We start from the raw sequence: 27763 nt of genomic DNA, 5'->3' as shown, positions 1-27763 counted from the left end.
AGGGATGGTAGGAAGGGGTGGGGGTGTGGGGGGGGGGAGTAGAAACCTCGAAGGGCAGCAACAACCAATCATTTTCACAAGACTTGTTTTACAAAGAAGAGAATTAATGCTTCAAATCTAACTAGCTGTGTTCAATCTATCTGCGCATTGAAGGCATAAACAGCCAATTGAGACTAAGCAATTTTCATTGCATATTCAAATTGTCTGGGGTATCGTCTGTAAAACAATCGACCGCTCATCAGCTTCCAGACTTACATCGTGATCAACTAATTGATGTGATGTGAATACGGAATTGTGTACAACCAGCTCCATATTTACAATGTTGAACTTGAATATGCATGAAACATTACATACGTCATCCACCATCATGACCAATTAAAAGTCACTATATGGGTGACTTTATTGGACGCTTTATGAAGATGGTAATAAATACTGGCAAACGGTCAGTAATTCTTCATTAGTATCACAGAACGGCAAGACATACATGATACGTACCTACTTACCACAGGAAAAGACACATTTGATAAACTTAGATTGTTTTTCCCTTTCTGCCTCTGGATTTGTTCAAAATGGAGAAAGGAGGATTAAAGCAGTGTCGATCACCTTTATTTATTCATCTTCTGATTGCTGTCATTCTGCTTCTTGGAGGAAGGTCTCAAGGTAGGCTTAATTTTACCAAAATGTACCTTTTTAACAATGATATACATTAAGTGCCCAACAACAGTAATAGTGTTCTGGGAACAACCATGTCGACATAATGGTATACATAATTTATAGCCTACAAGTGATTACCTCAGAAATGCATAACGTCACATTTATCTTTTCTTTTTGTGGGGATGGACCTCCAGATCTCCCTAATGACGGAGTTCCCTTCAACGATCCCAAGGTCATACCAGTTATCTTCGTATAAGAGCTAAGGTGAAATGTTACATGCTATACTTCCAGCACAATTGGACTGCATGACTATAAGCCAGCGTTGCCAGTTCCCCTCCCCCTCCCCGCCCCCTCCAAAAAAAAACACATTTATGTTGTTCAATCCGACTTAAGGTAGCTATATAGGCCTAGGCTTGGGTAAAAACATTTACCCGTTTCACTCGATATTGCTCATCTAAGAGTCCCCCAACTAAGCTTGCACGGTTTCGTGAAAACCCCAAACCGTTTTTTTTCTTGCAAAAAAAAAACGAATCTGGCTCAAAACCTTTTTTTTCCCCTTCCCGAATTTCATTGAAAACATTCAAATCTCTGACGGAGGTGTCGCGATCGCTAAGATGCGTATTTTTGAAGCTATACCAACACTGCTGTAAAAGTCTAGTTCGTTCGCAGTAACGGGTAAAAAATAAGGAGAATAAATTCAAGGAACGTTACTGTCTTCATGACTCTCTTTTTATTACCCACGTTAACTTAACTTAACTTAAAAGTAAAAATATCGAAAAGAAATGTGTTAGTGAAATTCTTTCTTAAAGTTTTAACATCACGTACAATTATCGTTTGACTTGTGTTTACTAGACTTTACGAATTTCAAGTTCGTGAAAAAAACTCACGGGTCAACCCGATCACCCGATGGTCTAGTCAGCAAGAAAACTACTCTGATAATGACAGTAACTATTTACTTACAATCGTCTAAGAATTTCTGTTAACTAAGGAAGGGTTTGCTCGGTCGGTTGCTTACTGTTCAACCTGCTAATGATGATAAAATAGAATTCGTTGGAATTAATAGATAACAAATTTTCCCCAGATGGAGAAACTTCCTAAACGTAGATGTTAATGTAATGCCCCCTCCCGAGAAAATCAATTGCTCTATACCCCCATATTCACGCTATTAAGATGTTATATTTTCGGAGATTATGGCCTAGCGTAAACCCCATTATGACTAATTGGAGATCGTAAAAAAAAAATCTTTACAATATGATTGGTCCAATAAATTCAGTAGTGGCTGACAAAGTGTTCGAAGGTACCAATTGCACGAGGCTCTAGCCATGTTCGCGGGTGGTGTCTTGGCGGTAAAATAAATTCCTCTTCAAGGAGTGAAGAGAATTTGCCGTCTACACTTTCAAGTACAAGTTGAAAAATATTGCTGGCAAAAGCGGGGTAATAGGTGGGCAAAGATTATAAATTGTTTACGTTAAATAGGAAACACGTGTTCCTCAACGTAAACGAACAACCAACTGAGAGTCGCCTTGTCTAGCGATAATTGATAAGAAATAGTGAAAGGAAACTTGCAAAGAAAATAAAATCTATTAGCGTACAAAGAAAAATTGTCCAACAGCAACATCTGTTATTTCCAGCCATATATGCAACATTTTAACTCCTAATTAGTATTCCTTGACTCAAGCCTGCCTGACGCCAGGTGTATCTTGTGAATAATAGACTGTGATTGGTCTAATGTTACTTTTTGCATCTTTGTTGTTCAACTAACAGAGCCCTGCTCAAATGTTTTCTCACTGCTAGTCATGTGTTCTGAGCCAGCCAGTTGCGTGCGCGGCTGTACATGTCGTATGGTATTGTGGATTGCGCCATGTACCTTTCAAGTTTTAACGATTTTTTTGAACACGAACTGTGCTCAATGTGTTTGAAAGGATTTTCTCCATATCCTTTACTGTTAAATTGAAGTAAAACAATAAGAACAACACAAAGAGGACAAACACGTTGGATATAACAATTTATTTTCAACTGCATCTCGTCATTTGAGTGTGTACTTCTCACAACTACTAACGTTGGCAAGCAAGGTCAGTTCAATACTACAAGGTCACCTAACTGATTCACGCATATAAGGGCTGCATAGCCTAATGTTAGGCCTAGCTATCCACACTCAACACTGGTAGGCCTATATGCGTGTGCCAATCGTGGTTGCCAATGTCGTCTAGCAGAAAAGCTTTCGCTTGTTTTAATTTACTTTCATATTGCAAAAAGATCAGTAAATAGGAGAAACCAAAGTCAACAAATGATCGGTGGAACCTTTAACTTGTTTTTTCCCTCCAGTATTTGCAATTAAACATTTCGGAATTCAACATTTGATGTTCAATAAGTTATTTTTTTATTGAGATTGACCGCCAGACCACCTTTCATAGGAGCAGAACTATGTCAATCTCTTTTCATAACTTGCTCATTGGTTAAGAAACAAATCTTCAAGTTTCCCACTGAAAGGTGTTATAACAAATGTTCGAACAAGTTAAGAAAAAGAGTAATTTTTTTTGGGAAAATCCCGGTCGCTAGTGTAATATCCTACAGACTACAGTATGGAACATACAACGTACATGGGTTTACGTTGGTAAATATACAAAAAATGAGAGAACTCAATTATTAAAGCAAGCAGGTATTTTGTTGAACTGCCTAGCACTACATTACAAGAGCAAGTGAACAACTGATATAGAGAGGAAGTAATTTCATATAATGACAAACATGGCATGTATTTGGTGGGACATGTTTTTTTTATTCATTCCCTATGTTCTTGACATTTAAATTTTATTTCTGTGATCTATTTACATACATATGATTTGTTTAGTGATATTGTGTTTGCACCTTAATTTCAAAGTTATAAGCTATGATTGTCTTTGCTTATTCCTGGCACCTTGCCAACTTCAGGTTGGCGTCATATTATACTTCTTATTGTTATTGGAGTAGAACCCGTGGTAATAAATGTACGGAAGCGTAGAAGGGACATATTGATGAGATATATGCAACAACGCGCCAATATGAAAAGAAGTTGACAATTGACGTTTTTTTCCGGGATGTATGGAGATGATACCAAATCGTTCAAAATCTGAAAATGTATCTTTGTCGAGATACATCTCGCCAAAACGTCAAGTTTCCGTTTTTTGTCAGCTTGCAATATAGTCCCTCTTAATACAAGATTATCTTCGTCTGCCAACGGAATATCCCTTTAAATTAACATGGGTCGAAACGATGAATTATTTATAATAAATAATACTTCATCAAAGGTAATTATCGCTTCATTCGAAATTCGTAATTTAAATCACTACAGTCATACGAAATGCTTAGCAAGTTGTACAAGGGCAGAGTTAGAGCACATTGTCAGTCAAGGATCCCATCTCAAAATCTTGTCCCTAACTCATGATATGGTCGATTGAATGGAACTAATTTCGCCTGGTCAAACCCCTCATTCTTCCCTGGGATGGATCGCAGTGGGTAATCTGTGATGTCATTACGGCAAATGTTTTTCAAAACCTTTATTTTTCTATGATAATCTTCTTGTTCATTTATCCTTGATATAGTTGGAATGTTCGCTTAGCTGTCAAGGTTCTCTGCCATTTTAGAATTTCAACAAAATGCAACTGTTTTTTTTTAGTAGAAATAATTTTCTCTGTAGAAACGTTAGTTAAAAATCATACAGAAAAGCAAAAAACATTTTCCGTTGGATTGCCATGATCACATCATTGACTCTTTTGTTGCCAGATGCATTCAGAAAGTTCCACTTCATTTTGTAAAAAGTCATATCGTCACCTTATAACATCCTATGAGGGTGTGGGTTTTCCCTAAGGATACAGAAAATGTCAAGAATTTGTATGAAGCAGATAACTTTAGCCAGTGGAAGATATCCCTCTAAATATTCCTGTATGATGAGATAATTAAAGTTTTAAAGCTTCTCAATATAGAAGAAGTAAGTGTTCACATAGATCTGCTTAGAGGGGTAGGATCAGGGGCGGGGGGGGGGGGGACTGGGGCACAACCCCCACTTTTTTCCAATATAGCAAATGTGCCCTACTGGCAAATAAAATGTGCCCCTTTGATGAAGAACTGTCTTTTTGAATATCTTAAGCCTTTGTTAATTTTAATATATTAAATTAATTATTTAGTTTTAGTCTGTACATGCTATTCTAAAATGGCATCCCATATCTTTTTGTAGCACGGTTAACAATAAATGAAAATCAATCAATGTTGCAGCTCATTCTACTAGGATATTATTCTACACTTGATGATGCCAATCCTACTTCTGTGTCTAGAGTTTTGAGGCTATTGGTGCATGCCTTGCTGTACTACAAAGGAGATTCACTGGAATTATTGCAGGGTCATATACAATACTAACCCATATGGAGGAAATTATAATTCTAAATGCAGCAAATGGCATAGCTTTTAAGATATCAGATCAGTTTGTGAAAACAGACACCAGTGACATTGATTTTCCGCAGCTTGATGTACAGCTTACAGTAGGTTGTTAAGGGGTACTATTCTTCAGCAATTTCCTGATGTGAAAAGAATTACATCAATGAGCACAATCATTTCTGCTATGTAGCAGAAACACCCAAATGTCCAGCCCTTACTTTCAGAACTTGCAAAACTCATTCATTTATATTTGTTGGCTCATAAAAGTACCGCTTCAGCTGAAAGATCGTTCTCCACACAGCGTCTTCTAAAGAATTATCTAAGAAGCACAATGTCACAAAAGAGATACAACAGTCTGATGTTATCGAATGTACACAAATCTAAGACCGATGACTTGGATTTAACCGAGGTTGCTATAAGACTTTTATTCAACGAATGAACACAGAAGGATTTTTTTGGAAAGTTCTAAATTATGGATGGAGAGAAGTACAGATAGGTTGATAGAGTCATGTGCACCATAACAGTATTGATAGCATACTAACACATCATATATATTTAAGTTATATGGCCATTGGCCGGCATGTGTATCGGTTTATAGCATAACGAATGGTGGTTATGGAATGAGAAAGTGCCCCTCTGATGTTGTTCCCCCCCTGGAATTTTTGGAAGCTTCCTACCCCCCTGAATGCTTACCTGTCTATTGCAGCAATAAGGTGGTCCACTACCTGGTTATTTCTCGGACTGAAAACCAAGGGCGTAGGAAACGGGGGGCTGGGGGCGCCAGCCCCCAGTGAAAAATATGGGGGGCGGAAGTGTCATTCCGACCCCCGCTTCGCAAGTCAGAAAACCCTTTTTTCATTTCCAAATGAGAAAAAAATCTCATTTGGAGCACCAAATTGCATCTAAGGCCAGGTGAAAATGCAAAATTATTTACAAAATAGAGTGGGTGCTGAAGTGTGCTACAGTATATTGCACCAAATTGCATCTGAGGCCACCTGGAGATGCAAAAAATTTCCAATTTCCCCTTAGACCCTCCCCCAGGTCGGCCATCAGTTTTCAGCCCAACCCCCCCCCCCCCCCACTCAATAGTACCTTCCTACGCCTATGCTGAAAACGTCATTTAACATTATTTGCTTTAGGTCTCCGTTGTCATAGCATACAAGAAATTCATTTTTATTTGAAGTTTTCTTTATTTTGATTCAATAATTTAAAACGATTACATGAATTATACACACTTTAGAAAAGAATTAGAACAATTTCCCGCTTGTAAAATAAAATAAAACTTGTTGATAAATTTATCGTAACTATTCCTGTAATGTTTCATGTGATTCTTGTTCAACAGCTGCTCGTTACAATCCTGGTCCATGCCCAGGGGCAGCACCGAAACCAAATGACCATGTTACAAAAGAAGGTAAGTTCAACAACGAAGCAGTAAACTAAATCTATACACTAACCGTTACAGTTTAGGAAAATTCCACTAGAGTGACGTGCGCAGGATTTGGAAGTTGATGGGGGGGGGGGGATTCTGTTACCGATTTAGGAATTGACGTTTTATTGAAGGCCGTCAACCTCAGCCCGGAGGCGTCGTTTTATTCTTTCTCAAACAAAAATGTCATAATCCTTGACTGAGGTCAGGGCATGGTGACCACATCAGGAGCGTTACACATAAAATTCTATCCCTCCCCTAATAAAATCAAGGGAAATAAGCCCCCCCCCCAGTCCCACCACCCACCCACTGAAAGATAGAATAATACACAAATGTGTTAACTTAATTTACATACACATATGTAGTATGTAAGTATGTTACAATTGAAGCGTTTGAAAAATTTCAAAATTTGCGAACTATAACACTATAAAGGAGAGGGGTTTAACTCCTTAGACCATCCTCAGACGACATAACATCTGATGGTGATTGGGCGTTCCCGTTGCTGCCCCCCCCCCCTCTCCTTGCGCATTACACTGATCTTTTCATATTTCTCGGGACCTTCAGCCAGTTTCTGCGGTCAAGTTAAATGATATTAGTATCATATTTTTTGTTCACATTATCTGTACCAAAGTTACATCCAATGCCAGCTAGCTATCACGTAAGCTATAACAACATATAGTGCTTTATGCGTTTACAATTGATGTTGCATGCAGGTCTTTGATAGGGACTGTATAGTCATTGACATTAATACCGGTAAGATTGTGAAAGGATTTTTTATTTGAGGCGGTTCGAGGGTTATTTAATCAATTTTATGTCGTCTTTATGGAAAAGCAATGTCAAATATACTGTATGGTGTGCCCATTATGAACTTCTAATTTTTAACCAGTGATATAAGAAACAGCCAACAACAACAAAATGTGATATTTATTTTATTAAGTTCCCATAACATTATTTCAAATATCACAAACATCACAAACATCTAATAAGATAGAAATATATTGTTTTGTTGAATTCATTCTATTTGCAGGGTTAGACTCAATTATGAAACAATTTATTTTGTTATAATGACACAAATAAGATAATAAAATTAAAATATATTCTTGTTTTATATACAATCACATTATGTTCTTCATCTCTAACTACTAATTTTCATAATTAATTAACCATCTGAATTAAGTTGTCGGCTATGTTTTATATTTTCGGCAAACAAACTCAAGATTCCACGGCAATCTTATCGATATGTCTTGGATTCAGAATACAACAATGAGCAACCATCACTGGATGAGTTAAATACTAATGACTCAACACTAACCCCCACAGGTAGGGATGCACCGGATCCAAATTTTTGGATTCGGCCGGAACCGGATTTTGCCGGATAGTTATGAAATCCGGCCGGATAAAATCCGGCCGGAACCGGATTTTTTCATTACACAAAAGAAAATCATTAATAAGAAGTAGAAGTATGAAACAAGGAGCAAATCTTAGGAGAGGTATACGCATATTATAAAGAAGGTGAAATTAAGACCCCATTTATGAGATTAAATATAACTTGAAGTGGTGTAATCTACATTCCTTAATAAAATAACTACAATATATATATAAACGGGAAGCTACATTTCACAAATCTCATACTTTATACTGAATAAAAAGATTATTTAATTGTCGTAATAACACTACTATCTGGAATTAGAATTGTCTTTTATTATTCATTATTTGGTAACAAACTTTTACATTGCAATATTATCTGTAAAATAAAAAAAAAGCATTGTATCTTTCCAGAAGTGGAAGAAACTTCTTATCTATCTTTTATCTATCCTTTAAAATGGAATTGAATGTTCATTAGAACACTTAATGATTTAGGTTTATCATGAACTTTTAGGAACTTTCATGGTGACAAGAGATACTGTATCTCTTTCTGTGAGAAAATTAGATACTGTTTTTTCTGGGTCTGGCACCCCATTTGGTGGAAACTCTTCTAGTCCATTGCTTCATCTATTTATAAAAGTGCCAAGATTACAATTTGCATTTTGCCATGACCACAAACAATGAGTAACAATTGACAGCTTTCTAGACAGGAAATGGACTGTAGTGGTCCACCAAAAGATCCATTGTTTTGACTTCTTAAGGTCCTAATGCACATGTTTGTTAAAAAAAAATCAGATGTATTTAACCATATAAGAGATTGTTTCACACATAAAATTCAGAGAAAACATGAATGCCAACAATAATGGGAAAGTAAAGAATCAATGGAACAGTATTTTGACTGATAAGTACGGTCTATTTTAACTGCACAATAATAAACTGATGAAGGCTGCAAGAAATGATTCACTGCAAACTGTATTTGTTGTATATAGCTTCATATTATTACAGTAGTTGTATTATTTTGGTTGATCTTTAGAAACTGGGTCAGACCATTGAGAAAATTAAATGAAACATGTTAAACCTACTTTTTTCCTTACTTTGAATGTTTTTATTAATTTTTGGAAATAGTTTACATTGATTTAATACCAACACCTTTTTAAGGAATATTTCAGGCCAGATTTTGAAAAAGATCCGGCCGGATATTTTTCAAAAACCGGAACCGGATAGTCCGGCCGGACCGGATATCCGGTGCATCCCTACCCACAGGGCCCTTATACTTTGATATTCCCCTTAACTATTTTCTTGTGTTGTAATTGTCTCAGCTTATAAAAGTTTATCCTAATCAGTTTCTTTTATAAGTTGGTTATAGTTCAAATAAAATAGAATACTTGATGCACCACTTTGAGTACAACATTCAGTGAATGTGTGGTGACCATAATTTGCTACAGTAAATTGTGCTAGGAACCTAAATTATGAACAGGATATTGCTGTCTTAAGAATTGATAAAATATCAAGATCTATTAGAAGTATGCAGTGTGATGGTAGCCATTTTGTGTGGCACTGTATGTATATCTGTAGTTGGTCAATTTTGTGATTTCAGACATGGTTTGAGCATAAGGAAAGGCAACTTTTGGAACAAGTTGATTATGGTAGCGTCACGTCATTGCCAATGAACCTACCATTGCAAACTAGGCGTGCAGTATATGTGGGTATAAAGGGTAAAGGGGCTGCGGTAACATTAAATAAAGAAGCTTCTCTTTTGATTCACTTTAAGCACATATAGCTCGTTTGTGATCATATTATGTTGTACCTTTCATACGTACATACTGAACACATAGGCCTAATTTGTATTGCCTTTGCTAATTCATGGTAAAAATCATCTCTTCTTGAGACAATATTATTGTCTGTATTTTGACCTACTGATAGCTACTAATATGTACTCAGGCAAACCTGTGGAGACCACCCCAAAGCAAACTACTAGCAGTGAAACAACTGGCTCGACTGTCAGGGAAGGTACAGTAAATGTAGATGTTAGGTATTTGTATTTGTATATTTATTTGTTTCACCACTATTTACAATGTGACGGGAAGTCTCCTATGCAAGGGAAGAAGGAAGGATTCATGCTTACAAGTTCACCTGAGCCTCTTTCTTTGAGACCATTGCCACATTGTCTTTTATTGATTTTTGTTACACTTTTTGGATCTGAAATGTGTTAATAACATTGACAAACAATAAATTTCCGACATTACATCTTAAGGATGTACAGTAGAGAGAGCAAAATCAGAGCATTAAAAACTGGAGGAAGCCTGTTTATTGCTGTAAAACTTAAAAGCTAGCCCCACTTGCCCTGACTGAACCCCCCTCCCCTGCCCGACTCTACTGTCGGAACCTAATTTTCATAGTTGTGACGACCCATACTCTTACAACGCACCCCTGCACACTGGATGATTAGTGAGCACAGACAATGACTGTTTTATGTTAACAAATTGTGCTCCTTTAAATATGTCACATGACAAACTATTTCCCCTTGCCCAGACGAATTTAAGGCAGGAAAACCCTGGAATTCCCTGGAATATAAGCCAGGAAAAGCCTGGATTTAACCCAGGGAAATCCGGGGAAATTCTTGGGCTTGAAAATGGTAATTCGGACAGGAAAAGCCTGGTTTATATAACTCATTTAGAGCCAGGTTAAGGCCGGACAAGCCTGGATGGTTAACCCAGGTTTATCCCGGAAAAGCCAGGTGTCTAGTGTGTGAGTGAAGAGCCAGGAAAAACCAGGAAAAGCCTGGTATATGCACACCCAGGATTACCCAGGAAAAGCCAGGTCCCTGTTTATATCAGTGAGGAGCCAGGAAAAGCCAGGTATACATACCCAGTATTAAACCGGAAAAGCCAGGTGTCCATGCTTACCCTATATAAATTATCTTGCTGGCTAGTTGGCAGTTACTTTTACCTATAGGAGGTTAGTGTGTTTGTGGTATAGGAAATTTTCATAACTTTAAAATCATGAATTATATGTATATGTAAGGGTGTTAGCGACTGAAAATAAACGTTTGTTCTTGGTCAGAGAACTCTGGGTTTGGTGTGATGACCAAACACAGAACAAGACACATAAAAATGGAACACTCAACTGGATTGGATCAAAATAAATTATAATTATGAATAACAAACAATATACAGCTGATCTGAGCCCAGTCAAAGAATTAAATAAAACGACTTAAAGTCGAGAGGTGCACCCAAATGTTAAAGTTAATACACTTAATTTATAAATCTGTTCTGGTGATTGGTGTGCTGGTGACATCAGGTACAGATCTTCCACGACATTAGATCTTCCACGACATCAGTATAGTTGAACAGAATAAACTGTATGATAAATGTCCGATCCCAACAAAATAGTATCCTTTAATTAATAAGCAATAGTGTCCCAGGGTGTCCTTTCAGTAAAATAATGTCAGTTATAACAAATGGTGTCCCGGAATATCCTTTATGGTAAAATAATATCCTCTAAGTAAGTAATATCCTTTATAGTAAATAATGTCCTTTATAGTAAAACGCATGCCAAACTGTCAGGTGAATATCACTCCTTCCATAAAATAATAAGGACTACAGTATTAACTTAATTTTATAAATTAAGGTTCAAAACAAACTATCCAGCATTAAAACTATATTTCTCGTCTTTTGCAACTGTCTTGCTCCAATACTCATGGCCAACTGCCTAACTCCCTATACCCTCACAAAACTCTTTTGTTCCTATAATATATATACACAGACCCCTTTTCCTGTGAGAGCTAATTTCCAGGAAGAACAAAGATAGTTGCTAAGCAACCCAGAAGAGAGAAATCTTAATCCCCCCCCCGCGACCACAAAACAGCTTACAAATATACTGTACAAATGTATAGCCCTCTGTACAGTGAGCTCTGCACTAATAAACAAGTAAAACTATGGTACAAAAGAAAACTTTATGTAAGATCTGACCATCTTACAACCAGCTTATACTGGGTAAAAGGCAAGCTTGGCTTTTCCTGCCTAGCCAGGACAACATTCCACTCTCTTTTCCTGCCTATTGTGGACTTGTGAGGCTGGGTGAAGCCAGGAAAAGGCTGGACTTTCAAATTCCTGGCTTTTCCTGCCCAGTCAGGACAGCATTGCCCTCGCTTTTCCTGCCTAGTGTGGACTTGTGAGCCTGGATGAAGCCAGGAAAAGGCTGGACTTTCAAAATCCTGGCTTTTCCTGCCTAACCAGGATAGCATTGCCCTCACTTTTCCTGCCTACTGTGGACTTGTGAGCCTAGATGAAGCCAGGAAAAGGCTGGACTTTCAAAATCCTGGCTACCTGAGGCAGGAATAAAGCTTGGATATCCAGGGAAACCCAGGGTTTTCTTGACTCTTGCTTAAAAGCCAGGAATTATTTTCGTCTGGGTGATTAGTTACAATAATTATTAAAACTGTGCAGCTTGAGTCGTGAACTGACACAAAAAACCCACTGCCAGCCAGAGAAACGTTAAGTCTGTGTACATGTTCAGTCATTGGGACTGAAACAGACATAACTTTAAAATGGGTAAATTTACCATAATTTGATAGAGTAGAGATCTGTGAAAACTATATGGTTAGCCTGTATTGTTAGACCTATAATATTATAGATACAGAGATATATGCATTGGTTCACTGTAATCACCATACCATCCTGACTTCACGCAAAGACAGTAAATTGCCCTCTTGTTTTGTTTGTGTACGGTGACTCCCTGTGTTCCCTTAAAGACCAACTATGGAGACTTTTCAATGAACATAAAATCCCACCATTTTGCATGTATATAATCCCTAACTCACTCCAATTACATTGCTGTAATTAACTGTACCAATTTCGGACGTTAACTACGTGAAAAATGGGAAGAAAAGTCAGCTTTGTAGGAAACCTTTTTCAGACATTCCTGAAACATTCCTAAGACATCAGGTGACCATGTGACGTCACTGTTGGTATAACGCACTCACAACAATACTTTTAGTGTGTAAAGTTGTATACTTGAGCTGCCAAAAACATCAACGATAGTATATACTCCTTTTTCCCCGAAATGCCAGAATTCTGTGTTGTTGGAGCTTGTAGTTATACCTCAGCCAACAAAAGCATCAGCTTTTTTAGCTTTCCGAGTAGAAGAACTGACGTAAAACGCCGTAGACTTTGGATCAATTTTGTGAGATCAACGAGGAAAGATTTGTCAGCACCCGGAGTATCTCATGCCCATGAGTCCACATGCATGACCCTGCCTCAGTGTATGCTGCAAATGTCTCATTCTGAGAAACATATACTTTCGACAGCTGTGGCGGACATAGCTAATGTGAAATTGACCCTTTCAAGTCTCCTCGTAAACACGCCCTGGCCGTTCTTACATGTAACATTATATCACGCAATGTAGACCGTGTATATAGACCGTGCCTATAGGTAGCATTGTTAGTACATGTAGTGAGTTACAACTCCCACCGGGTATGTTAATAGTCATGTTAGGATTTCATCGCATTTATCCATGTCATTTGTCGTATTCCAGTATCGTGAGTTCGTGATACATGTGTTATATTGTCCGTTACGTTTGTTCCGGCATCTGCATGGTCCAAGGAGTGGAATAAAACGGTACTATATAGCGATCGGACGTTTTATTTCGTTAGTGACTGTCTTGTGATTGTGGGATGGTACTGGTCAAGGCCTGTTTCAACTAGACCTAACTCTATGGAACTACACAAAGTCACGGTAGTATTTCGCCCAGGATTGAACGAGAAGCGTGGATTTGGATATTCACTGCTAAATTTGGTTTATTGACAGGATACTTTTTCTGTGTTTGTACTTTTGGAACGAGTGAGCACTATGTTCAGCTGAAGCTTAGTCATGTATATGCTACCCTGGTCGATTCGGGCCATTGTCTTCTCGTAGTTGTTAGATTATGTTTAGTGTTTTGGGGGGTAATTCGGTGACAGTAACGTAAACTATTTTCCCGTCACATATCACGCATGAGGCATCTTTTAGGTATATTCTTCTGTTCAGTCTGCGGTATCTTGCGATCAAATTGTATTACGGAATCGGCAAGCTGCTTGCATGCTCTACAGTATATTGTACCGTACGTACCTATTGACGGTCCGCTATGTAAACGATGCCTCTGTCACAAGTAAAGGAGTAATCCCCCACCTGGACACGTCTCAATCTGCTTAGCGTTCGACACCCGAGACGAATGACATAAATAAATGACAGACCACCAGGAATTTTGCAAAATGAAACATAATTTATTTACAACTCGACCAATGACTTTTTGGTCTTGACAAAAGAAACATATATATACCCAACACAAAAAATACACACGTCGGTTAGCATTCGCTAACCCAACCAACCCTTCCAAATAACTCTACTAAGGATCTGCCCTATCGCTTAATTCTCCCCTATCGCTTAGACTTCTTCCCTATCGCTTAGACTTCTTCCCTATCGCTTAGACTTCTTCCCTATCGCTTAGACTTCTTCCCTATCGCTTAGATTTCTTCCGGCTGGTACCCTGCAGGAAGCTCCAGACGGTACGGCGAGCCCCTCACACCAGCGTAGCCGTCGGGCCCCAACACTGCAACCCTATATGACAAAAACACAACAAAACTACTCTCAGGCATGCGCCAAATGGCAAACACATGGCTATACTTATATCTATACCAACGAATATTGTCAAACTATGACGTCAATAGCCCCTATCTGACGTAAAGTCAGCAAGCCACACACAACCAATATGGTGTCACTATTTACCAAATAATACCAAGAACCTCCGGGTCAACCCTTACCATGAAACACATAATAGCTACTCGATACTATATATCACAATAACAAAATGGCGGCAGCCCGATGTTTGGAAACAGAACATGGTTAGAACGCCCTCAAATTGGCAATAGCTACCCGTTCCACTACATATGATAATATACAAAATCAATCAACCCAACCAAAGGCACTAAGGCGAACTTATAATTCGTACACACTTATACGACCTAAAAATACCTTAAATGCTTTAAACGCATTTGACCCTAAACAATTACAAATTCGTATGCCTAAGCATGGACAAACATTTTAAAAAACTGACTGAATTGCGAGCCATAGATCGAGGACTCTTTAAAATACAATACATTAATTTCTCCACAAACCCTACTGTGCGATCAACAATACAGATACCAATTAAATGCGTAATACGGACAAAAAAATCAACTGACGGGATCGTCCTATTAGTAAATCCCGGATTAACTTGGTCAAACGGCCAGGGACGTAACACACAGTAAAACGGCCCTTTGCGGTGTACATATACACAGAAATGTGTCCAAAATGATTTCGTCGAATAAGACAAGAACGGATACACACAGTAATCCTCAGGATACGCTGATATGGCTTAGGCTAAAACGCAACTCCACAAAATATCAACGTTCCCAGTCTTTAGGCTCATACAAAGAAGCCTAGGCTCATACAAAGAAGCCTGGATAACGGCTAACACACAGAAGCCGAGGAATAAGACGGCGAAGACCGGACGGTGGTGAGACTCACACAGAATGCCTCATCCAACCACACCCCAATCCTTATATAGCGACCTTAAGTTGACCCCTGCCCTTACCCGCCAAAGCACAATCTACGAATTCCGATGGACCCGTTTCCCATTATGCACTTGCTCGGATCTACATACATTACCCGAGAAGAACCCGTTTCCCCATTGTTCACCTCAATTAGCAAAGGCCTAGGCTACCCGGTGGAAATTTCCACCCACAAGGAATGCTAAAATACAATGCAGGCGTGACAGCCTCCATATGAGTGGAAATTTATGTTAATAAAATAACCCATTTTACTTAATTTTCTGCTTAAAACTAGTTGTTTACTTTCATATGTTCTTGTTTTAAGCTAACAGCTTTTCAAACGCTCGAAAGTTGAAGTCAAATACAGTACAATTTTTCGCTATCTGTGTATAAACAGTGCCTAGTTTAGCGTTTGATTTTCGCGGTATACATATTATGACGTCACACGGTGACCAGAGGCTCCTTTGGGTCAATCTCTGTTTTCAGACATTCCAGAGGTTCATGTCACATGACTACCCAAATGTCCATTTTCGTGGTCGTTTTTTGATGGGTTATAGAAGGTTTTCGAAGATTATTTTTTACACATGTTGATTATGGGTATGTAAACTCCCAAATTAATGGAAAATCCCCCCAAAAAATTTGTCTCCATAGTTGGTCTTTAAATCGCGTACTGTGTTATACATATGTAGTTGCAGTTATAGACACTGTAGTTGCTGTCCTCTTTAGTCAAACTGTAACCACTTTTTCAATCCCAATTATAATCTACAAAGCCTTAACGGAAACCGCCAATTTTGCCATGTGATCGAGTAAACATCAGTTTTGTATCTAATTCAGACACTTTCGTGGGTTATTGCACCCGTTCAGGGGAATTATACGGTAATTACTTCAACACATGCCGTAAGTAAGGGAACTTTTTCCTTTTTTCGAGCAGTTAGATTCTCCCGAACTTTGCAAGTATAAAGTCTCTCTATTTCTGAGAACGGTCAAACCATCCATGAAAATCTGAAGCTGAAGAATAGAAAAATCAGCGAGAGCTTAATCAATTAGCTATCCTATCAGAGAACAATTAATGCCCTAACCATCCCTAGTTTACCGTATTATACCATCATACTTGGAATTGTTGGTAGAATTTGTCAATACGCTGGCACGGTAGACAAGCCATGAGTTGATGTATTTATCAGAACTGATCTCTAAAAGGATCTGTCTGAAGCACTTCGAATTTGAGCACACTTAGATAGTACAGCATGATTGTATATCACTAAATTATCGTACCTGATGTAAAGAGTCAGCAAAACGAGATATTTTTTGGGTTTTCTTGTTTTAACGATAGCCAGCGAATCAGTGCAGACCACCCCAATGGAAACCACTACTGGTGATGATCCTTCTATCGTGGTGAGAATTACACACTTAATTACATACAATTTTGAAGTAAGAGAATATTGTGTTTGAGGAGTAAGATTTAAGATTCAAATTTTGATGATGATATGAGCAATTATGATGTTGCCTGGCTGTACAATACTGTATGTTGGCTGTTAATTATCACTTCCAGTGTAGACGAGAGATCTCACAGAAACAGCAAAGAAATAAACTTGGAATACTGTAAATGAATAGAAAAAAAAATTGAAATTGGTATATTTTTTCCCCTTTGTCATCCAATAGTAAAGATACCCTTGAAACTATTCGGTTACGATGTCACTCTTTGTAGGAGAGAAGGTTAGATGTTGTGATTGGCATTTAAAGTAAATTCCATGAATCTTCGAAACATCAACACTATCAGTAGAGCCAATTAGAACATTCTGTTTGTAATAGCTTAGAATCTTCAGAGATTTGCAATGAATTCGACACAAAGTATCAAGGCATCAATGCTTCCAGCTATATTGTATGAATAACCACCAAACAAAATGTCTGTCCATTGGAGTGCGTATAGGATAAGGAACCTCCTTTCCATGTGACGTTAATGTTTCTTCCTTGTTCAACATATTGTTCTGTAGGATTTTTGTTACCTATTTTAATACACCAATAAAAGTATGAAGAAAAAGCTGAATGATCGTGTACTGATGTCAAAGGTCATATATTATCCATAATAAGATAAGATATGTCACTTCATGGATTGCTTGCTTGCTATTAACTTGTTATGGTATAATTAGATAAAGGACTGCTTGGATGTCTTCAATGCTGGTTATACAACCGATGGCATCTACACAATCAAACCAACTAACTGGAATGGGGATTTATTTGATGTCTTCTGTAACATGACTGACGGAGGAGGATGGACGGTAAGTCAAGGACATCCTATAGTATAGACGATGTATTGTATATGTATAATATGACTGACGGAGGAGGATGGACGGTCAGTCTAGTATGACATCCTATAGTATAGATGATATATTGTATATGTATAATATGGCTGACGGAGGAGGATGGACGGTAAGTCTAGTATGACATCCTATAGTATAGAACATATATTGTAAATGTATAATATGACTGACGGAGGAGGATGGACGGTCAGTCTAGTATGACATCCTATAGTATAGACGATATATTGTATATGTATAATATGACTGAAGGAGGATGGACGGTAAGTCTAGTATGACATCCTATAGTATAGAACATATATTGTAAATGTATAATATGACTGACGGAGGAGGATGGACGGTAAGTCTAGTATGACATCCTATAGTATAGACGATATATTGTATGTGTAATATGACTGACGGAGGAGGATGGACGGTCAGTCTAGTATGACATCCTATAGTATAGACGATATATTGTATATACGGTATATAATATGACTGATGGAGGAGGATGGACGGTAAGTCTAGTATGACATCCTATAGTATAGACGATGTATTGTATATGTATAATATGACTGAAGGAGGATGGACGGTAAGTCTAGTATGACATCCTATAGTATAGACGATGTATTGTATATGTATAATATGACTGAAGGAGGATGGACGGTCAGTCTAGTATGACATCCTATAGTATAGACGATATATTGTATATACGGTATATAATATGACTGATGGAGGAGGATGGACGGTAAGTCTAGTATGACATCCTATAGTATAGACGATGTATTGTATATGTATAATATGACTGAAGGAGGATGGACGGTAAGTCTAGTATGACATCCTATAGTATAGACGATGTATTGTATATGTATAATATGACTGAAGGAGGATGGACGGTAAGTCTAGTATGACATCCTATAGTATAGACGAAAATGTATTGTATATGTATAATATGACTGATGGAAGAGGATGGACGGTAAGTCTAGTATGACATCCTATAGTATAGACGATGTACTGTATATGTATAATATGACTGAAGGAGGATGGACGGTAAGTCTAGTATGACATCCTATAGTATAGACCATATATTGTATATGTATAATATGAATGATGGAGGAGGATGGACGGTAAGTCCAGTATGACATCCTATAGTATAGACGATATATTGTATATATGTATAATATGACTGACGGAGGAGCATGGACGGTATGTCTGGTATGACATCCTATAGTAAAGACGATGTATTATATATGTATAATATGACTGACGGGGGAGCATGGACGGTAAGTCTAGTATGACATCCTATAGTATAGACGATGTATTGTATATGTATAATATGACTGACGGAGGAGCATGGACGGTAAGTCTAGTATGACATCCTATAGTATAGACGATATATTGTATATACGGTATATAATATGACTGACGGAGGAGGATGGACGGTAAGTCTAGTATGACATCCTATAGTAAAGACGATATATTGTATATGTATAATATGACTGACGGAGGAGCATGGACGGTAAGTCTGGTATGACATCCTATAGTAAAGACGATGTATTGTATATGTATAATATGACTGACGGAGGAGCATGGACGGTAAGTCTAGTATGACATCCTATAGTATAGACGATGTATTGTATATGTATAATATGACTGACGGAGGAGCATGGACGGTAAGTCTAGTATGACATCCTATAGTATAGACGATATATTGTATATGTATAATATGACTGATGGAGGAGGATGGACTATGATATCCTATATGTCGTAAATATGGTTAAGTTTGCCTCAAAATTCTGTGCATATTGTCAAATTATAAGCACCCGAGGGTGTGCTCTGTACAATAGTAATACACTCATTCTCATTGACAGTTATAAAATCATTTAATATAAAGCTTTCACACTGGTCAGCAGAATCACTTTGGACGATTGGTACGGAATTAGTTTGTGACGCAAGGGTCAGGAGTTCTGTTCCTACAGCTATAGGCCTACATTTGAAGTGGCAGTGAAATTTGCTAGAAACAAATAAACATCCGTTAGAATGAGAAACAAGTTCTGACACAATAAACTTCAGTAATTTCTAATGTAATTGTGTAACCATGGAGATTGTTGCAATACATGTCATGGATATTCTTCCCATCGGTCTTTACGTCATCTCTTTACTCTTACTTTTCTTTACTAACTTTGAACCTCCATAAGACCACTTAAGATCATTACAGTGTTTGATTCCATTGTCTATAAATTGGGGATTGTCAGAGTAGATTCAGAGTAGATGGTTTGCTCTCTTGATATAGATTTAGAGTTTATTACAAAAGCAATCTGTCTGTCTCAATACTAGGCCCGTTCTCTCCGCAAATGAGGCCAGTTTTGGTTTGTTGAAGTAATCATTTCAAACCAGAGCTGGGCCCAAAATCATTGCAGGTGTTTCTTTTCCAAAGCGAATAGTATGGAAGTTTGAAAGTAAGATTCCATTATTTGTAATGGGACAGAGTTCAGACATTAGCAACAGTATCCAACATTGGTCTGATTATCTATTACACACACAGACAGCAGAACAGTTTTCATTTGGTCTGTGAACAATCAACTATGGTAGTAGATGGTGAAATTCACTTTGCTCTAACATGCCACTTAACAGAAGGGTGAATTACAGTTCAGAATGGATTTAATTTGGAAGATTATGTTACTGCTCATTCACAGGTCATCCTTCCTTAGGTTCGTTCTACAAAGAAGTTAAATGCACTTTCTCATTGAAATGTTATTGAAAATAATTTGGAATTATTCTTTTCGTTCTTACATTATATACAGGTATTCCAACGTCGTGTTGATGGTTCCGTTGACTTCTATCGTAACTGGCAGAGCTATAAAGAAGGCTTTGGTGAGCTGGACCATGAGTTTTGGTTGGGAAATGATAAGTTGTATGACCTCACCAATCAAGGTGACTATCAACTGCGGATCGATATGGTGAACAAAGATGGAGCACCATACTACGCAAAGTTTGACTTGTTCCGGATCAACGATGAAAGTGACAATTACACACTGTCTGGACTGGGAACTTTTAATGGAACTGCAGGTTTGTCCAAGCTATAGGTTTCTGTACTATTAAATGTTATGTTCTGTTTTTTTTATTTCTTTGGATGTCGTTTATTTTTCCGGTTCCTTGCTGGAAGCAAAGGAACCTATGCAGTCAAGTTTGTGTGAGTGTGTGTTTGTGTGTAATGAGAAGGTGTGCCCTATTGGGTTTGACGCTGAACTTATGAATATTAATGAGGTTATAGAGCCAAACCTAAAAATCTTTACATTGCAATAACTCCACAACATTAAGTTGGATTGTAGCCAAATTTGGTTCAGAATTGTTAGTTCATTGCTGGCTGGTACATGAAGGCCTAAATTTTGGGGCGTTCTAAAATTCCTAGCCCTTTTTTGGGGCCAGGTATTTCCAAATTTTGTTTTCACCTCAAATGCATTTTAGGACACATTCTTTGGGCCCGAATTTGAGGGGCCCATTTTATTTTCATTTGGGCCCACATTTGTGATCTGTTAAGACATCACATAAATCAAGCATAATTAGGCCTACTGACAGTGAAAATGCTAATACATCACATGCAGTTCATGAACCGAGCAAAATGACAGTCAGTGCAGCAATGAAAAGACATAGAAACCATGTTCGTACAGTGACATGCTAAGGTATCACACAAAGACAAGCACAACTTGCTAACAATGATAATATAACATGATGATATATAACATGACTCAAATACAACAGTGATATTTGATGTAGACTGTCACAGAGATTTAGCATACATGTTCTGCTATATGATGATATGTAATGTAGACTGTCACAGATTAAGATGAATTTCCTGCTATGTAGTGATATGTGATGTAGACTGTCACAGAGATTAAGCATAAATGTCCTGCTGTGTTGTGATAGCCTATGTGATATAGACTGTCACAGAGATTTAGCATACATGTTCTGCTGTACGGTGATATGTGATGTAGACTGTCACAGATTTAAATGCATGTCCTGCTGTGTAGTGACATGTGATGTAGACTGTCACAGAGATTAAGCATAAATGTTCTGCTGTACGGTGATATGTGATGTAGGCTGTCACAGAGATTTTATAAATACCCTGCTGTGTAGTGATATGTGATGTAGACTGCCACAGAGATTAAGCATAAATATCCTGCTCTGTAGTGACACGTTATGTAGGCTGTCACAGAGATTGAGCATGCATGTCCTGCTGTACGGTGATATGTGATGTAGACTGCCACAGAGATTAAGCATAAAATATCCTGCTGTGTAGTGACACGTTATGTAGACTGTCACAGAGATTTAGCATACATGTTCTGCTGTACGGTGATATGTGATGCAGACTGTCAAAGATATTAAGCCTACATCTCCTGCTGTGTTGTGATATGTGATGTAGACTGTCACAGATATTAAGCATGAATGTCCTGCTGTGTAGTGATTTGTGATGTAGACTGTCAAAGATATTAAGCCTACATGTCCTGCTGTGTAGTATAATGTGATGTAGACTATCACATTGATTAAGCATCAATATCCTGCTGTGTAGTGACATGTGATGTAGACTGTCACAGAGATTAAGCATAAATGCCCTGATGTGTAGTAATATGTGATGTAGACTGTCACAGAGATTAAGCATTAATGTCCTGCTGCACATCTAGTGATATGTGATGTAGACTGTCACAGAGATTAAGCATCAATATCGTGCTGTGTAGTGATATGTGATGTAGACTGTCACAGAGATTAAGCATATATGTCCTGCTGTGTAGTGATATTTGTGATGTAGGCTGTCACAGAGATTCAGCATGGATGTCCTGCTGTGTAGTAATATTTGATGTATGCTGTCACAGAGATTAAACATAAGGTCAAAGTTCATTTGAGGTCAATAGCTCCTGGTTAACTTAGTAGTGTAAACTTTGCACTTACAGACTTAGAAGTGGAATGTAGATTTGCTTAAAATGAGTAACCCTTATTGATTGTAAAGAGGTAAGAAGTCATTGAGGTCAACATTGATAAGTACTGAAGACTTTGTACCCAGGCTCACATGGTGTTAACTTGGATGCGTCTCACACATTGTATGTAAGTTGCCCTTGGTGAGTACAAAACCTACTAATACTGTCAAAGATCAAAGGTCATTAAGGTCAGCATGGATCAAAATCTTGTAGCACCGCTCAGCTAAGTGGTAAAAATGTGGATGAATCAAATTATATGAATTTCTTATTTGGTATATTTTGGAATTGTTGATGCCAACTCAGTGGTGCCAAGTTGAATGAATGTGGCATTGACTTGGTTGTTATTAAGTTCATTATGTAAACCTTTTTTAACAGGGATTAATTTAGTTGGCAGGGATTCACCAAAATTTTTGGTTCGTGGTTCAAATGTTTTTTGTTGTAAAAGGGAGCTTCTTTCAACTATATATTACCCCAAATTTTAGGGCTAGAGTATGTGTTTTTTTTTATAGTCTCTGTACTGTAGGTGTCAGGTTTATGTTGACTACTATATATATGTACTGTATAGTATTGAGATAAATTGTCATCCGTAGTTACAGAACATGCTGCAAGGTTGTAAGAATAATAGTTGTGAAACAGAGGGAGTTACGTTACAATATACAAATTAAACTTTGCTTTTTTGGAACTCAATTGTGTTGTGACGGACGTACAATTTGCAGATGTAAATCCATCATTAAAAAATGTACGTCTGTCACACAAGAACTTTGCGAAAATATCCCATGAAGGTGATCAAATTCAAATTTGATTTTACTGCTTATTCTAGTTTAAGGTCTTATTAACATGATGCATGTAAGCTTTTAATTGTTTAACATTAAAAATCACACAGATCTACAATAAGATTTATGATCTGAAAAAAAATTCACTTTTTCTACGTACGTCCGTCACAGGGTGGTTTTTTTAAACAATTTTGTGCGGCTTATAAGGAGGTAAAAAATAAAAACCCCACAGCATAACATTGGAAGGCAGATGACACACAATGTCCAAATTAAAAGTTACCTCATATAAATACTCATTGAGATATGAACCAATAAACTATCCGAAATGTACGTCCGAGTTTACGGAACTGCCCAGATTCAACTTAATATATCCAATCATATTTACTAATTGTTTAATGTGTCTATATTGTGATAGGTCCCTTAATTGTGATGGATTTTAGTTTAAGGTAATATCTTTACTTGTTTAATTCACAGATGCCTCTGATGGTATTGCTTTGAGTTATCATCTTAACTCTGCCTTCAGTACCTTTGACAGGGACAATGATGATACAGGCAGAACTAACTGTGCTGTTGAACGCCATGGTGCCTGGTGGTACAAGAGCTGTGCAAATTCTAACCTCAATGGTGACTACATGACAGCAGATGGTGATAGATCAAGCATACAGTGGTATGATCTACCTGGAAGTCAATTTAACATCAAATACACAGAAATGAAGATAAGACCGGTCTAGATATGGTTATTTCCACGAAGTACTTGATAAGAGGATCAAAACTAACAAACACACTGGAATTCAGCAAATATATCATCCATATCAGCAAACAGAAATGTCACAGATAACCCAAATTCAACCCCCAGCTCCTCAAAACTACTCTAAACAGACACAGACACACCCAGGTGTGTTTTACATTCAGACTGAGGACCCAGGTGTTTCTTCCACTCTTCACGTACCATAACCTTGACAATACCCCTTAACAATGACATTTTTCTGAGGACCTGTTGATTCTTTTCATCTGAGGACTTGCAATTTCTTTGTTTTTAGAAAAGAAAACAAGTACAGACACACATATTCTTATATTGTTATCAGTTATGAGACAATGATATTATATACTATTGTGTAAACAGGTATAAGTTCAGATACGTTTCTCATTAACAATAGTTATTACCCATATCATGGCATGGGATGGAATATTGGATGGGATAGTCTGTTGGAATTCAACATGAATTTCTCACAAAAAGTTACATCTTAAAAGGTTGTGTTGCTGAATCAAATGCAGAGAATTTTTTTCTTTCCTGTAAGTATAGTTTATCTAAGCGTTAATAGATTGCATAAATTGGTTTTACACAGAATTTATTATCTTGGCTCTCTGTATTCCATTTGAATTACTGCTTACATATTCATGTTCGATTTTTATTGAGAATTGATTAGTAAACAACTTTCCATCAGACGAAGGGGCGCTCCAGCATTTTGACAGAGGGCAATGTCGTATATTAGTCCTGAATCAAATTAACTCAATAGCCAGATCAGCTTGGTTATAGTTGGGTATACCGAAGGTATGTTAATATGCATGATTACATGGGTTAGGAATGTATGATTATGTAAGATAGTAGCATTTGCAATTTCATGAGGATCACTTATAGAGACATCATCGTCGTCGTCAAGTCAAGTCAAGTAAAGTTGTTAGGGTAATTAAAAAACTTTTACCATTGTTTAAAATAGTGTTTATGTTTAGAGCTGTTGAATATGCATACATGTATAATGTTTTCTCTTTGCTATGCGCATACTGTGATTGAGGATATTTCGATATTTGGTGAAGGACTCTTTGTTAACTTGATTTTGTGACTTTAAGTAAGTCTTGTACAGTATATTCTTACGTTTAATTGAGACAAGGAGTCCACTTGTAATCCAAGGTTGATTATTCTTTAGCCTTTGCCGTACTCTATACAGTGGGAAGCAGTCTGAATAAGACTGGCTAAAACTATTATTGAAGGTATTAAATGCACTGTTTGTGTCCTTTGCCAGAAAAACTTCACTCCAATCAGTGCTAGATATACAGGAGGCAAAATGTCGGATATTATGTTCAGAATAATTGCGAGAGTAAATTGGAGCATAACCAGGAACAGTACTTGACTTCAAAATAGAGTGTAAAAAATAGGAAAATGATCACTGATATCAGTTGTGAAAACACCAACATGATTCACCTTAGCACCAGCATTGGTATTATTTAAGTTTTTAAGTATATTATCAATAAGAGAAGAACTGTTAGTAGTGACTCTAGTGGGCTTGCTAATAGTTGGGTGAAAGCCACAGGCAGTGAGGTTACTAAGGAAATAGTTATCGGCTGGTTTACAAAGATCAAAGGCACACTCTCAGCTAGGAAATTGCTAAAATCAAAAATCTTGTCTCAACGTATTCCCCGATTAAAAAATAAAAGCAATGCTGCCCTCTTCTCACAGCGGCAACGTATTCATTTCTTTAATATGGCATTCTCATCCTTAGCTATAAACAGCATACGCAAATGGGTACCGTTACCGCGAAGGTATCAGATTTCCGAGATTCTAATCTGCCTCTCAGTGTTGCGTAACCTATAGGCACACTGTGTAATTGTACTGTGTGCTATTCGAGTTACACAATTTTTCGATTTGCTATATGGAACAGTGCATATTGTACTGCTGGGAAAACGCTATACCAGCTCGTAGCAGCAGGTAGTTGTTATGGAAAGTCATATGGGCCCGTATGATTTCGTGCTGCCGATTTTTGTTGGGCAAATTGCTGAAGAAATAAAATGCGAATAGTTTCGTCGTGTAATTCTCTATAAACATGTGACTGAATGTGTGCTGCTTATGTACTGTTATTTGACGAAACGACTTGCTTCTGGCCTAACGTTCTTCAATACTTGAGTTCAAAATAAATAAAACAGTGAGCAAACAGCTTATCCACTAGAGAGCCTGTGTAGAAAAAACACGCACATAATACAGACAGGTTAATGAGCATGGTGAACACAAAGAGATAGATGTAAGGGGATTAGTAGACAAGGGATGGAGAGAAGAAGGAAAGATAAAAACCAACAGGGGAAGAGGATAGGTAGGAGATAAACAGTGGAGGGACAAAGAGAGGATTAAGGGAAGGGGTAGGGAATAAACTGGAGAAGGACAACGACAGAAAAGTGTGGAGAAAAAAAGGGGTGGAAAAAGCTATGAGAAAACTTGGAGTAATGGGGGAGGGGGCAAGGGGAGAAGGGGGGGGGGAATGAAGAAAAGTTAATCATGTCCTTCCTGAATGTTGAGCCCATGAGGTTGAATGGTGCAAAGGCGTAGCATCCACAACCTCTCTCTGCTGATTCGCACTAGCTCAGGACGGCTACCTAAGGATTCAATCCCCTTGGCCTATAGAGACATGTCGTTAATGGTATGGTCGCATAGCTCCCAACTCTTGAGAAGGCAAATGCTGGTCCATGCCACGAATTGCCGTCCTGGGGGAGGGGTATATGGGGGGTGTCTCCCTCCCCTTTTTATTTTTTTTTGGAATCCTGGTGATGCCTACATGTAAAATGGTGGCACCTAGAAAGGCTTTTGTCACCCACAATTTTCTGAGAAATATGCATTTTTTTGTGTGTAACATCAATAAATTGAGTAGTAGGTGATAATTCATTCTTGCCCGTGGCATGAAAATGTTCGCTGCTCGCCCCAATGAAATGAAATATAGCCTAATTTGAGGTTCAAATGATGATGTAAAGGAGGTTTTATACTCTATTATGCTAAATGCTAAAGAAATGATGGTTGCTAAGTCCAAATTTGATGCAATTTTTTTATGTATACTTGTCAATTACAATGCAGGTTTTTGGGATGCTTGCGCGGGTCAGGGGCTTTGGGTGTTAGAATGCGGGTCCAACCCGCGAATTGTGGGTCAGTTGGGAGCTCTGTGGTTGGGAAGGTTAAAGTGTTCTCCAAAAAACCTAAAAGATGAATTCATGACCTTCGGCACAGGGGTAAACTGGACTCCTCCAGCTGCCTTTACTACATTTTACTGCATTAATACAAACATATGGTGGCTTCCACGCCAACTCTCGACCAGAGTATGCTGTATTGGCCCCAAATAAACCAGATATTCAAATATGGTTACCTTTGGTCAAAGTTTTGAAACTGGTTTTATTACCACCTTCCAGGAAATTTACCTCACTGGGACATTCAGGCATCTTATGCTTTCAATTAGAATGCCTTAGAACAATTTGGAAAGTAAAGACCTCTAGGAATATATTAAATATTCTAGCAATTATAGCATGCTAAATTGGGGACAATACTACAT

At 37.8% G+C, this 27763-nt stretch overlaps 2 protein-coding genes across 4 annotated transcripts in view; both read left to right on the top strand.

The window, feature by feature from the left end:
* LOC139983817 (uncharacterized) overlaps positions 1–27763 on the top strand; it is a 120578-nt gene that overhangs the window by 33468 nt on the left and 59347 nt on the right. The gene's annotated exons all lie outside the window — the stretch shown is intronic.
* On the top strand, positions 355–24990 carry LOC139983938 (fibrinogen-like protein A). Of its 3 annotated transcripts, none has more exons than XM_071997670.1 (7): positions 355–660; positions 6404–6472; positions 9776–9862; positions 16750–16811; positions 17567–17695; positions 20518–20782; positions 23934–24990. In XM_071997670.1, the coding sequence occupies exons 1-7, from the start codon at positions 570–572 to the stop codon at positions 24188–24190; spliced, it is 960 nt and encodes a 319-aa protein (XP_071853771.1). In that variant the 5' UTR covers positions 355–569; the 3' UTR covers positions 24191–24990. The 3 variants fall into 3 exon arrangements, with proteins under 3 accessions (XP_071853771.1, XP_071853773.1, XP_071853774.1); XM_071997673.1 differs by lacking the exon at positions 355–660 and adding an exon at positions 2458–2726; XM_071997672.1 differs by lacking the exon at positions 9776–9862.

The sequence above is a fragment of the Apostichopus japonicus genome, chromosome 2 (assembly GCF_037975245.1).
Source record: "Apostichopus japonicus isolate 1M-3 chromosome 2, ASM3797524v1, whole genome shotgun sequence".
Classification (NCBI taxonomy): domain Eukaryota; kingdom Metazoa; phylum Echinodermata; class Holothuroidea; order Aspidochirotida; family Stichopodidae; genus Apostichopus; species Apostichopus japonicus.
The sequence above is the reverse complement of the archived record's forward strand: the minus strand, read 5'-3'. Positions and strand labels throughout refer to the sequence as shown.

Coding starts and splice junctions, on each gene's coding strand:
- LOC139983938 (XM_071997670.1), top strand. CDS start 570: ATGGAGAAAGGAGGATTAAAGCAGTGTCGATCACCTTTATTTATTCAT. Junction 16,812..17,566: donor GTGATGATCCTTCTATCGTG/GTGAGAATTACA, acceptor TGGTATAATTAG/ATAAAGGACTGCTTGGATGT. Junction 17,696..20,517: donor CTGACGGAGGAGGATGGACG/GTAAGTCAAGGA, acceptor CATTATATACAG/GTATTCCAACGTCGTGTTGA.